Here is a 14,456-nt window from a genome sequence, read left to right as displayed (position 1 = left end):
CAAACGCACGCCCACATGGCTACGCTGCTCCTGGATGCTAACATCACTTTCATCTGCACTTAGTAGCAGGGCAGCACGGTGAAGGCATTCAAAGGTCTTTTTTAACCACTAATGCTGCTGAAAATAACAGCAAACCTCTGCAGCAGCATGAGAAGAGTCCCTACACACACAACAAAGCACCAATGGGCTCCTTCCACTGTAATGGACTTTACTATGAGAGGAGCTGGTGCAGGGGCCAGTAGGTAAGTCTTTAAAACACTCTTTAATAAACTCTGGCTTCACTAACTACGCTGTTGCTGCTTTGTTCTCTAAACGTCAGGGATTAAATGAACATCACGCTGTTCTGAAGAAGACTTTAAACTAGAGACTGAGACTTAAACTCATTAGGAAATAAACCATTTACTCATTGACTTCTACAGAATCAGCAGGGCCGGATCAGGGTCCTGTGAGGCCCCGGGCACGTCTTTGGGAGGGAGGCCTCCTTATATCAGAATATTCAGCTTCTGTGAAACAGCTGAACATTGTTTTAAAACCACGTGCATTCATCTGAACCGCGTCATCGTGCTCATCTTTAACTTCAGCGCACACACACACACACACACACACACACACACACACACACACACACACACACACACACACACACACACACACACACACACACACACACACACACACACACACACACACACACACACACACACACACACACACACACACACACACACACACACACACACACACACACACACACACACACACACACACACACACACACACACACACACACACACACACACACACACACACACACTGTTAGCAGCGTTCATAAAGCATTACCATAAACAAGTGTGAACCATTTTAGAATAATAAATATTACACTAGGATTCATTCACACTAATGTTTCTTCAGCTGTGAGTGATTTTACTGCAGTGAATCATCTAAAATAATACAGATAAAAGTTTATTCTATAATATTTTATATTTATGATCTGAAAACAAGGACTTTAAAACAGTTTAATTGAATAATATTTGTCCATTAAAGGTTTAGAATAAAATGAAAATACTCAAAGAACAAGAATCAGAAAAGTTCTGCAGAGCTTGAACATCACTGTGGTTCTTTGGTTCTGTGTGTTTTATCTGCACATGCTGCCTCCTGCTGCCCCCTGCTGCTGCACACGGAGCAGTGCAGCAACAGTGCATGTAATACACAGTTACACAGTTAATACACAGTAACTGTACAGTTCATGTACAGTTACACAGTTAATACACTGTTCATGTACAGTTCATGTACAGTTCATGTACAGTTCATGTACAGTAACAGTGTATTTCTGTTTAACTCCAGAACAGGAGTCCAACCTTTAAGGACTGATTCAACATACTGTGACTTTTTTATGATTTTATTTTCAACATACTAAATCATGACTTTTGTTTTTTTAACATACTTTAAAAAATAAAATTCACACTAAACTATGACTGTTTTTTTAATACTAAACTGTGATTATTATGATTTTTAGACACTGCACCAGGAGTCTGCAGCCTTTACTGTCTAAAGAGCCATTTTTCCCTCTGTTCCACTAAATAAAGTTTATCTGGAGCCGTAAAACATGTTTGATGTCACAGCTTTTAAAGGTTTATATAAAGTTACTGGTGGTTTTCTCCGGGTTCTCCGGTTTCCTCCCACAGTCCAAAGACGTGCAGGTGTTGGGTTCATTGATGACTCTAAATCACCCGTAGGTGTGAATGGTTGTCTGTCTCTGTTCGTCTCTATGTGTCCTGTGATAGACTGGCGTCCTGTCCAGGGTGGACCCCGCCTCACGCCCGATGTCAGCGGGGATCGGCTCCAGCCCCCCTGACCCCGGGATAAGCGGTTGAAGATGAATGAATGAATGATAAAGTTACTGTTGACATTTTATTCCTGTTACCTGTCACTAAAAGATGTTGTTTGCTAATTCCTCACCACATATCGAGCACACAGGTGAGCAAAGCAAATGAATATTTCTACACTCACACAGTTTACCTCTGATGATGTTTTGGGGGGTTTATCCGGCACCAGCGCCAGTCACCAACTCCAGATCAGCACCTGCAGGGAAAGGATCCGGGCTGTGGAGCGAGGATGTGACGCATGTTTAAGTTTATCACCTAATATGTTTAAAAAAATCTCCTTGAACTCTAAGATAACAGCTGTTCCCTCGTCCAGGGTCCAAAAAACACGTTACTTACTTGTTGTTTGTCTCATTTTTTGGCAAAGCTGCAGGAGCCGCTGAAAAGGGGCTGAAGAGCCGCGGGGTGCAGAGCGCTGCTCTTTACTATGACTGTTTATTTTTTAACATACTGAGTTTCTTTGTTCTTTAACATTCTGTACCATAACTATGTCTTAATATTATACTATGATTCTTATTTCTTTTGACACACTATACTATGATTTCTTTTCAAAATAAAATAAATAAAATACTAAACTTGTTTGAGGAGAACATCGTGGATCAGCGGCAGAAAGAGTTTTAAAAAGACTCAAAGTCGTGTTTCTGAACGTTTAAAAAACAAAAGTCACCAAAATCTGCAGGAGAACGAATCACTTACACCGAGTCACTCTGAAGAACCTGGATCTCACTACAGGTAGTTGGACCAGACCCAACCTGGTCCTGGCCCTGGTCCTGGTCCAGCCTGGTCCTGGCCCTGGTCCTGGTCCAGCCTGGTCCTGGTTCTGGTCCTGGTCCAGCCTGGTCCTGGTCCAGTCTCAGCCTGGTCCTGGTCCAGTCCCGTCCTGGTCCAGTCCTAGCCTGGTCCTGGTCCAGTCCCGTCCTGGTCCTGGTCCAGTCCAAGCCTGGTTCTGGTCCTGGTCCTGGTCCAGTCCCAGCCTGTTCCTGTTCCTGGTCCTGGTCAGATGCGTACATGAACTGATGAAGCCTCTTGGATCAGAGATGAAACGTCTTCCTAGGGCAGCGGCAGCTCAGTCCACAGGGACTCGAACCAGCGACCCTCCGGTTCCCAGCCAATTCACCCGTGTGGACCATGACTGGTGGCTGGAGAGGTGCCAGTTCATCTCCTGGGCACTGTTGAGGTGCTGTTGAGCAAGGCACCGAACCCCCAACTGCTTGGGGCGCCGGTCACTGGCAGCCCCCGCGCTCTAATATCTCTCCATTGTGTGTGTGTGTGTGTGTGTCAGTGTGTGTGTGTGTGTCCTGACGACCTGGACACATGAGAACATCCACACACACTCAGGAGACGTCGTCTTAAATCCACGATGGCAAACGAGCGGAAAGACGTTAAAACACGAGGCGGAGGTGAAGTCCACAGCGTCCGGAGAGCTCAGCTTCAGCTTCAGCTTCAGCGAACGATGAAAAGAGGAGAAAGACACTTGCGATCGCAGCGTTTGTTCATGTTTAAACCTTTATTGGCAACATCAACGTGCTTGAAATGCTCATGTCTTTATTCATCACCATTATTTATATGTAAACACAACACGGCCTCACGGAGTCTCAGGACACGAGCCCAAACTCTGAAATGCAAAGTGACTGAAACACGACACAGACGCTGCTCAGGTGAAGCTCCTCGCCGTGAAACACGCCGTCTGATAAAAGCACGCGCTCCCGACGCGTCTCCGCACCTTTAACACAGGAAACCGTCACGGCTGAGGAAACAGCTTCTACTCTTCGTGGTTTCTAACTATCGAACATGCACCGAAAACTGCAGATTTCATCCTTTAATGTATAAAAAGTCAAATATGCAAAGTGGTCAAAGTTCACCAGTAACACGTACACCGGCATGCACAGAGGAGGGGAGTCGCACCCGCGAGACGTTCCACTCGCTTCACTCAGTCTGGAGACGAGCTTTGAAAAAAAGAGCTTTAACGAAGCTTCAAAGAGCTTTTCCGTAAAATCTGATCGACATGCAAAAAAGAGCCGCGGGCAGAAGAAGAAGAAGAAGAAGAAGAAGAAGAAGAAGAAGAAGAAGAAGAGGAGATCACACGTCATGCAAACACATCACAAGTCGTCCGCTTCAGGTAGAAAAGTCTTTTTGCGGAGCGGCGGTAAATAAGCCCGCGGTGTGAACTCGCATACAGCAGCTTTTTTAAAACGCTCCGGCGGCCATTTTGTTTTTCATCCTCCTCCGCTTTGCTTCTTCCCGAAGAAAGTTGGAGTCGGAGAGACGCGGACGTCCGAACGAGAGGATTCAGTTTCCCGCAGCAGGACGAACGTCGCCGCGTTTGGTTAACAGACGCAAACTCGTTAACAGTCGCGTCGCCGCTCGTTCTGCCGAAGCGGCTCGTTCAGGAATCGACCCCGCGGGGAAAGAACGTGGGCGACCAAACGCACGGATTCAGTTTCCCGCGACAGAACAAACATTGCCACGTTTGGTTCGCAAACTCGTTTACAGTCGCGCCGCCGCTCGTTCTGCCGACGCAGCGCGTTCAGGAATTGACCCCGCAGGGAAAGAGCGTTGACGTCCGGACGCAAGGATTCAGTTTCACGCGACAGAACGAACGTCCCCGCGTTGGGTTCGCACACTCGTTTACATTCGCGTAGCCGCTCGTTCTGTCGACGCGGCTCGTTCAGGAATCGACCCCGCGGGGAAAGAACGTGGCCGTCCGGACGCAAGGATTCAGTTTCACGCGACAGAACGAACGTCCCCGCGTTGGGTTCGCACACTCGTTTACATTCGCGTAGCCGCTCGTTCTGTCGACGCGGCTCGTTCAGGAATCGACCCCGCGGGGAAAGAACGTGGCCGTCCGGACGCAAGGATTCAGTTTCACGCGACAGAACGAACGTCCCCGCGTTGGGTTCGCACACTCGTTTACATTCGCGTAGCCGCTCGTTCTGTCGACGCGGCTCGTTCAGGAATCGACCCCGCGGGGAAAGAACGTGGCGACCGAACGCACAGATTCAGTTTCCCGCGGCAGAACGAACGTCGCCGTGTTCGGTTCGCAAACTCGTTTACAGTCGCGTCTCTGCTCGTTCTGACCCCGCGGGAAAGAATGCGTACGTCCGCGCGCTCCGCAACGATCGGCGGTTTCACGGTGGATCGTTTTTATAAAGCAAACGTGTAAATATCGGATTCGCCGCGCGTTTAATAATTTCATTTCTTTAGTTCGCAGATAAATCGTGGAAGCACTGAACAGTCGTGGATTCAAAGGTTTTTCTCTAAAGGCGCCATCTTGATCACGGGAAAACAAAAGATCGCTTTTATCTTTTAATGCTAACGTTCAAAAACACCTCGACGACAACGAACTGTGAAACGTTTCCGACGAGAAACGGTCAGAAATAATACGCTGACTCATGATTAATCTGCAGCGATTCATTAAAAATGTTTGAATTTGTGTCACTGAGTCGTCACAGATGACTCTGATCCTGGATCAGGTCTCAGGGGCAGCAGCTCCAGCCTCTGATCCTGGATCAGGTCTCAGGGGCAGCAGCTCCAGCCTCTGGTCCTGGATCAGGTCTCAGGGGCAGCAGCTCCAGCAGGGGACCCCAATCTTCCCTTTCCCGGGCCACATTAACCAGCTCTAACTGGGGGATCCTGAGGCGTTCCCAGGCCAGTGTGGAGATCTAATCTCTCCACCTGGTCCTGGGTCTTCCCCGAGGCCTCCTCCCAGCTGGACGTGCCTGGGGTTCATCCTCATTATTGAGTAATTCAATAAATAAACGTTCTTTATAAAATAACCACGCGGTAAAAAGCAGATTTAAGCCGCACACTGACCACGTTCCACGCGTGCACACGTAGATTGATGTGAACCGGATTAAGTCGCAAAACGCTGTTTTGTTTTCTAGCTAACGGGTTCGTTAAAGGTTGAATGTGTAGAATGAGCAGAGCAGCTCCATCTAGAGTCTCCAGATCGTCGTCTCAACAACAAAAAAGAAGTCCAGCAGTGGGGTTGCCAGGTTGGTGAGACCCGGCCCAGTAGCTCCAGGAGACCGGAGTCTGTTTGAGCCTGTTTGAACCCGTCCCCTCCAGAAAACCACAGCATCAAAACAAGGATTAGAGGAGTTTGACTGACAGTTAGCGTTAGCCGTTAGCGTTAGCTGTTCCAGCTAAGTGCAGATGAAAGTGATGTTAGCATCAAGGAGCAGCGTAGCCATGTGGGCGTGCGTTTGAATGGCGTTCCTCTCCTTTCTCTCAGTCCATGGAGTGAATGCTCGGCCTATAGTGACTCTGGTTGTTGCCCGTCTCCGCTCACTCAGCTGCTGGGACAAAGAACGCCCCCTTCACTGAGGCTCCCAAGCAGCTGCACGATTGGCTAACTCCATTTCCCCCAGTGCCAGCCTACAGTAGCTGCACCCAACAACAGACAACCCTGGCAACCAGCAACGCCCAACGCTATTGGCTGCTGCCATGGAAACACAACGGGACAGGAAGTTATTGTCAAACCCTTTAAAACGCCCCGTGTGAGGATTATTATTTTCAAAATAAAGCTATTTAATAAAGATTCTACAGATTCAACCTTTAACTTGCGATCAGGAGATAACGGCGTTAAAAGAGTTTGAATCCACGACCGTTGAGCTTCCGTAGGAAATTTAAAAAAGCGTTTTTTTTTTTGGCTCAATTCAAACGGCAACGACTCCGATCATTTGTCTGAGTAACGGTTTAAATACGCCGCCTCGTTCTGCGCTAACGTCCGCGCAAGTTTCCGACGTGTAACTAACGATCACGACAACATCTCACGTCGTCACCACGGCGGCTGCTTAATAAGAAGGAAAAGCAAATAGAAACGGACGCCGGAGTCGCTCGTTTTCGTCCGTTCTCCCTCTTTGTTCCGACAAAACGGAGCCGAGCGCGACTGTAAAACGTGAAGTGAAGCCGCTGTTGAAGTGTAAATGATGCGAGACTCCAGTAAGATAAATGCATTCAACTATACAAGAACAAAAGACACAGATTCACCTGTAATTCAGCTGCATGTCACTAAACTGTTGTTGGCACTTCATGCTTGTGTTTGTGTTGTTCTGAAATCACCGCTAACGCTAATGCTAACGCTAACGACACTCGGCCACTAAAGTTCCACTTCCTTTGATTCTCCCAAAAATAAAACAGAATGACACCAAAATAAATATAAAAAACCCACATACCTTGAAAAACCAGTAAAACATACAGAACACTTACGCGCTCACACACACACACACGCTCACACGCACGCACGCACACACACACACACACACACACACACACACTCCAGCTTTCCTCCACCAAACTGAAACCGTCGCTCTGCGTTAAAAAAAAAGCCGTCTGTCGGCTTTTTAAAGTGCGACGAGTGACGGAGAGTTCCTGTTCGCTAATACTTGGTGAGAGTTTGGCTTCAGAAGGCGTGGGGGGGGGGGGGATGAGGGGGAGGACGGGGGGGAGAGGGGGGAGGACGGGGGGGGAGAGGGGGGAGGACGGGGGGATTTTTCACAGAGAAAATACTTTCGTTGAGCGTTTTTTTGGAGCAGATCTTCAGTGAACGGAGGAAGAAGAGAACAGAGCCGTCAGACGTCCACCACCATCTTTTTGTGAATGTCTAATCCACCGACGACCTGCAGGGGGCGACAGCAGCACAACACACTTTAGCACGCCACACTTTAGCACACCACACTTTAGCACACCGCACTTTAGCGCACCACACTTTAGCACACAACACTTTAGCACGCCACACTTTAGCACGCCACACTTTAGCACGCCACACTTTAGCACGCCACACTTTAGCGCGCCACACTTTAGCGCACCGCACTTTAGCGCACCGCACTTTAGCACAACACACTTTAGCGCGCCACGCTTTAGCGCACCACACTTTAGCACACCACACTTTAGCGCGCCACGCTTTAGCGCACCACACTTTAGCGCACCACACTTTAGCGCACCACACTTTAGCGCACCACACTTTAGCACACAACACTTTAGCACACAACACTTTAGCACGCCACACTTTAGCACGCCACACTTTAGCACGCCACACTTTAGCACGCCACACTTTAGCACGCCACACTTTAGCACACCACACTTTAGCACACCACACTTTAGCACACAACACTTTAGCACACCACGCTTTAGCACACCACACTTTAGCACACCACACTTTAGCACACCACACTTTAGCACACCACACTTTAGCACACAACACTTTAGCACACCGCACTTTAGCACACCGCACTTTAGCACACCACACTTTAGCACACAACACTTTAGCACACCACACTTTAGCACACCACACTTTAGCACACCACACTTTAGCACAACACACTTTAGCACACCACACTTTAGCATACAACACTTTAGCACACCACACTTTAGCACACCACACTTTAGCACACAACACTTTAGCATACAACACTTTAGCACACCACACTTTAGCACACAACACTTTAGCACACCACACTTTAGCACACCACACTTTAGCACACCACACTTTAGCACACCACACTTTAGCACACCACACTTTAGCACACCACACTTTAGCACACAACACTTTAGCACACAACACTTTAGCACACCACACTTTAGCACACAACACTTTAACACACCACACTTTAGCACACCACACTTTAGCGCACCACACTTTAGCGCACCACACTTTAGCACACCACACTTTAGCACACCACACTTTAGCACACCACACTTTAGCGCACCACACTTTAGCGCACCACACTTTAGCGCACCACACTTTGGCACACAACACTTTAGCACACAACACTTTAGCACACAACACTTTAGCACACAACACTTTAGCACACAACACTTTAGCACACAACACTTTAGCACACAACACTTTAGCACACCACACTTTAGCACACCACACTTTAGCACACCACACTTTAGCACACCACACTTTAGCACACCACACTTTAGCACACCACACTTTAGCACACCACACTTTAGCACACCACACTTTAGCACACCACACTTTAGCACACCGCACTTTAGCACACCGCACTTTAGCACACCACACTTTAGCACACCACACTTTAGCACACCACACTTTAGCACACCACACTTTAGCACACCACACTTTAGCACACAACACTTTAGCGCACAACACTTTAGCGCACAACACTTTAGCGCACAACACTTTAGCACACAACACTTTAGCACACAACACTTTAGCACACAACACTTTAGCACACCACACTTTAGCACACCACACTTTAGCACACCACACTTTAGCACACCACACTTTAGCACACCACACTTTAGCACACCACACTTTAGCACACAACACTTTAGCACACCACACTTTAGCACACAACACTTTCTCTTTAGAATAAATAAACATGTGTTCAGCGTCTGTCTCCGGTTCAGACCCGTCACAGACTGGAAACAACGTAACTAAGCAACGTTAATAACTCGTGTTTCCGTCAATCGATAAAAAAACAACACATTTGGAGCCGTGTCGTGTCAAAATCAAGTGAACTGAAGGCTGGAGGGCTTTTAATTTGAAGGGCTAGATACAGGAAGTGTTGTTTTTTTAACATAATTAATATCCAAACATGACATACCACCTTAAACCACCTTAAAACATGTAAGTAACGCGTTCAAATCGTGTTAAAATAAACGTGTTTACATTAAAATAAACACGTTTCCACACAAACACGCTGCGGAGGAAGGGGCGGGTCACACACACTCACCGCGCAGAACTCCTCGAAGGATATCCTGCCGTCGCCGTCTTTGTCTGCGTTGATGATGGTTTTGTCGACGATCTGCTGCAGCTGGGTGTCCTTCAGGTTGTTCCCCACCATCATCTTCAGGACCTGGAAGAGCTCCCCGTTGGATATGTAGCCGTCTTTGTCCATGTCGTAGATCCTGAAGGCAACTGAGGGGGGGGGCGAGGTCAGAGGTTAAACACAGAGGTTAGCTCAGGTCAAAGCCTGTTTACACGTCTGACCTTCAGCTACATCAGGAGTCTGCAGCCTTTACTGTCTAAAGAGCCATTTTCCCCTGTTCCACCAAATAAAGTTTGTCTGGAGCCACAGAACATGTTTGATGTCACAGCTTTTAAAGGTTTATATATAATTATAAACACGTATCAAGCGTACGGGTCAGACATCATCATGTGAAAGCAAATTAAAGTCCACGTCACTGTTTTTTGGGGGGGTTTATCCAGGGTTAGCGTACGGACAGCCCGGGTCAGAACCTCAGGATCAGCACCTGCAGGGAAAGGCGCTGGGCCGTCGACGTATCTGCATCTGTTTTTAGTCATTTTGCATCTGTTTTTAGTCATTTTGCATCTGTTTTTAGTCATTTTGCATCTGTTTTTAGTCATTTTGCTTAAGTTTCAGTCATTTTGCATCTGTTTTTAGTCATTTTGCATCTGTTTTTAGTCATTTTGCATCTGTTTTTAGTCATTTTGCTTAAGTTTCAGTCATTTTGCATCTTTTTTAAGTCATTTTGCATCTGTTTTTACTCATTTTGCATCTGTTTTTAGTCATTTTGCATCTGTTTTTACTCATTTTGCATCTGTTTTTAGTCATTTTGCTTAAGTTTCAGTCATTTTGCATCTGTTTTTAGTCATTTTGCATCTGTTTTTAGTCATTTTGCATCTGTTTTTAGTCATTTTGCTTAAGTTTCAGTCATTTTGCATCTTTTTTAAGTCATTTTGCATCTGTTTTTACTCATTTTGCATCTGTTTTTAGTCATTTTGCATCTGTTTTTACTCATTTTGCATCTGTTTTTACTCATTTTGCTTTTGTTTTTAGTCATTTTGCTTCAGTGTCCGCTCCTAACGGGGAAAAGGAAACTGAAACTTCTCAGAGATCCTTTATTATTTAGTTTGAGAACAAAAAACAACTAAAACAGAAAGAAACAAACTGAAATTATTTCTTTATTTGTTGATTTCTGATGTAACTTTGTTCTGGTTCTGCTGGAGAACTTTATTTGGACCTTTTGAACTTTAATGATTTAAAGTCATGTTCTGATGCTGAGTCAGCTCATTGTGTCAAACACTGATTTAAACTGAGTTTGCATTATTGCTGTATCACTGTGATCCGTCTGATTCTTAATAAGCGGGTTCATGAACGTGTTGACGCTGATTCATTTGTCCACCTTTAATAAGAACCTCATCATTAAAGTGTCTGATTCAACGCTGACACAAGAACATTCAGGCAAAAACTTCCTGCAGCATTAAACAGCCGTGGATGTTAAACGTGTTCTTGGCTCCTGAAACCAATTTAACTGCAGAGTGTGTAGAAATGTGCAGATGTTGACATGAGATCTAACTCGTCTCCACACAGGGAAGTGAGTGATGCTGATGCAGAGGAAGGGACGAACACTTACAACGCAACTTCTGCTCCTTGTCCCCTTTGACGCTGAACTGGGAGACTCCTTCGATGAACTCTGCGGGACAGAAACCATCACTTAAAAACTGCCGTTTATCTGAGAGAACTGAGTTTATAACGTCTAAGAGTCAAAATGTGAAACAAAGGTACTGAAGAAGGTTCTTTTTTCTCATCCACTAGGATTTCGACAGGCGACAAAATCTTTATTTCAACAAACTCATCTGGAAATAATTCCTGTTTCTATAAACTAAGTATTAGGGCGCACTCCCACTGTGCCTCCGTACCGTGCCCCAGCACGTGTCACGGCTAAAGTCTGGTTCCTTTGACCAGTGTGAGTGCAACCGTACCACGTCTAGGAGCGGCACGCTTGCCGTCCACGGCCCGTTTGGGAGAGGTGGGCTTTAGTAAAGCACGTTTGCACGTGTACGAGCACGAGCGTGCGCACGTGTACGAGCACGAGGCCTACGGCGGTTCTGAGGTCATTTCCTGTGCGCCTGTTGGGACGTAGAAAAAAGGAGGGACCATGCGCGGACATTTCAAACAATGGCGGTGAAAGGTTCACGTTGGTGTGATGCGGAGGTGGAGTGTTTACTGCAGATTTGGTCGATGAAAAGATTCAAAAACAGTCGACAAGACGCACAAAAACTCAGAGGTCTACGGAAAGATCTGGAAACAAAGCCACGCATCGCCATGACGTCATCAATGCGTGTGACGTGTTACGGCGTGATGACGTATAGGCAGCAAGAAGCATTCTCCGAGGCCCAGGTAGTGTGAGTACAAACGGGCCTGGAGGGGGGGACAAGGACCCTAAAGCACGGGGCACGGGACACACGCACAGTGGGCCGGCGCCCTTAAATGAGTCTATGGAAGGAACGTTATCGGTGATATGATTCACTTTCACAGAGCTTTTATTGTGAAAGGATGAAATGTTCAAAAACAGTCTAGAGGTGATGATGCATATCTACAGCTGTTCATTCTGATGTAACAACCTTTCAAAATAAGATTTCCGGGTCCAAACGCTCAGCTGAAACTAAAAAGAAACAACGTCCGAACATGTGAACGATCCGGATCGGCTCTTTGGTCAGTTTGATTCTTTTTCATCCAGAAGAAAGAGGTCAAAGGTCAATTACGTTCAAGATCTGTTCAAACAACGGGGAACACGGCACTGAGGAGAAACACGAGGCTCGGAGCAGGAAATCTTGTTTTGAAAGGTTACGTCACGACTCAACAGCTGGATAAGCAACAAGCATTCGAGGCTCAGATCATTCAGAATGATCTGAGTGAAAGTGGGTCCGGGCCGCGGGGGGAGAGGGATGGGGGGGGGAGAGTAATCACGCTAAAGCGCGGCGCGGATCATCTGGGCTGAGGGTGAGTGCGCCCTTCTCCTCTCCTCGGCGTCTCCCAGACACTAGAACGCTCCGTTGTGTCGTGTAATTGCGACATTAGTGTAAACTGGCAGGTTTAAGTTTCATGTCGTCTCGTCGTGAATCTGAACTGGACTTAACGCGTCTTTACCAGCGACAGGACCTGTGAAGGAGCGACGTACGCAGTAGAAACTCAGGGAGTCAGGAGGGAAAATTGTTTACTTACCTTTAAAGTCGACCTCCCCATTTCCATCAGTGTCGAATATGTCGATGACCCGCTGCACGAGGGGGTTCTGCTGGAGCTCCGGTAAGGACATGAACTCCTCCACGCTCAGGGAGCCGGAGTTATCCAGGTCGAGTTTCTTAAATCTCTTCCCTAGCCTCTTAATCTCATCAGCATCAACTGAAACGAAACACACACACAGAGAAAGACACAGACTTAGAAACTAAAGTTTGAGACAACAACAGCAGGTCAGATGTTTGTGTGAGCGGTGAGTTTTGGTCGACTCTTGTAACCGTTCAGCTCCAAGACCGCCAGTTAAACCGCGTCCCTGCATCTCCTCTCCTCCTTTTTCTACCTGTACGAACCGTTTCCCCCCTCAACACGACTGAACCTACCTGCTTTCTTGTTCCTGCCGGCCATGGTTGTGCAGAGAGCTGCAGGTCTCTGGCTGCAGGTCGAGCTGTGTGCTGCAGGACCTCCTCTAAGCCCCGACAGAGGCTCATGTGACGCCTCTTTCAACACTAATCACTCTGCTAATAACCATGGAGGCGGGGGCCGGGTTCAGTCGGTAACCTGGTCGTTCACGGAGGAGTAACTCACCCCGGCCTTTAAAATAATCACACGGCTGACAGGAGTTTGGTCCACGGAGATCCAAAGACTGCAAAGCTTATTTTCAAACCTTTGGCAACGAGAGGAAATCGAATAAATGCACCTGTTTTTAGTCATTTTGCATCTGTTTTTAGTCATTTTGCATCAGTTTTTAGTCATTTTGCACCTGTTTTTAGTCATTTTGCATCTGTTTTTAGTCATTTTGCATCTGTTTTTAGTCATTTTGCACCCGTTTTTAATCATTTTGCACCTGTTTTTAGTCATTTTGCTTCTGTTTTTAGTCATTTTGCTTCTGTTTTTAGTCATTTTGCATCTGTTTTAGTCATTTTGCATCTGTTTTTAGTCATTTTGCATCTGTTTTAGTCATTTTGCATCTGTTTTTAGTCATTTTGCATCTGTTTTTAGTCATTTTGCACCTGTTTCTAGTCATTTTGCATCTGTTTTTAGTCAATTTGAATCTGTTTTTAGTCATTTTGCATCTGTTTTTAGTCATTTTGCATCTGTTTCTTGTTATTTTTGCTAAAATTTCTTGTCATTTTGCATTTTTCACTTTGACAACAAGTGGAAATCAAATAAGTGATAAATACTAGGCGTGTGAATGTTCTCATGTGTTCAGGTCGTCGTTCTCCTCAAAGCAGTTTCAGTCCAAAGCAACTGGACTTGGTTCTTTGTCAGGAAGACGTTTCACCTCTCATCCAAGAGGCTTCATCAGTTCATGTACACATCTGACCAGGACCAGGACCAGGACCTGGCTGGGACTGGACCAGGACCAGGACCTGGCTCGGACTGGACCAGGACCTGGCTGGGACTGTGAAACAATGAAACGTGTTCCTGACAAATAACCAAGTCCAGTTGCTTTTGACTGAAATTGCTTTGAGGATAATCAACAACAAGAGGCCTCCATGTAGACCACGGACTGGTGTTATGACCCAGAGTGACCACTAGATGGATCCCAACACAAAGGAAAGAAGAGTCCAGAGTTACTCCTGATTACACCTGAGACTGTGTTGAGTTCATCCTCTTA

General features: G+C 46.5%; 1 protein-coding gene across 2 annotated transcripts in view; it reads right to left on the bottom strand.

The window, feature by feature from the left end:
• The window catches only part of ppp3r1b (protein phosphatase 3 (formerly 2B), regulatory s1ubunit B, alpha isoform, b), a 125,389-nt gene that overhangs the window by 95,648 nt on the left and 15,285 nt on the right, over positions 1–14,456 (bottom strand). The window contains exons 3-6 of one of the 2 annotated variants that reach the window (XR_014593619.1): positions 12,827–13,003; positions 11,235–11,294; positions 9,590–9,774; positions 5,751–7,504 (exon numbers count right to left, since the gene is read on the bottom strand). Coding sequence is in view for 1 of the 2 variants with exons in the window: in XM_083933008.1 (XP_083789134.1) it covers positions 7,457–7,504; positions 9,590–9,774; positions 11,235–11,294; positions 12,827–13,003 (470 nt within the window). In the remaining variant the exon portion in view is untranslated. Of the gene's footprint in view, positions 1–3,830; positions 7,505–9,589; positions 9,775–11,234; positions 11,295–12,826; positions 13,004–14,456 lie in introns of those variants that run through there. The other variant, XM_083933008.1, reaches the window with a different exon arrangement.

Source organism: Echiichthys vipera (assembly GCF_963691815.1).
Source record: "Echiichthys vipera genome assembly, chromosome: 2".
Lineage (NCBI taxonomy): Eukaryota > Metazoa > Chordata > Actinopteri > Perciformes > Trachinidae > Echiichthys > Echiichthys vipera.
The sequence above is the reverse complement of the archived record's forward strand: the minus strand, read 5'-3'. Positions and strand labels throughout refer to the sequence as shown.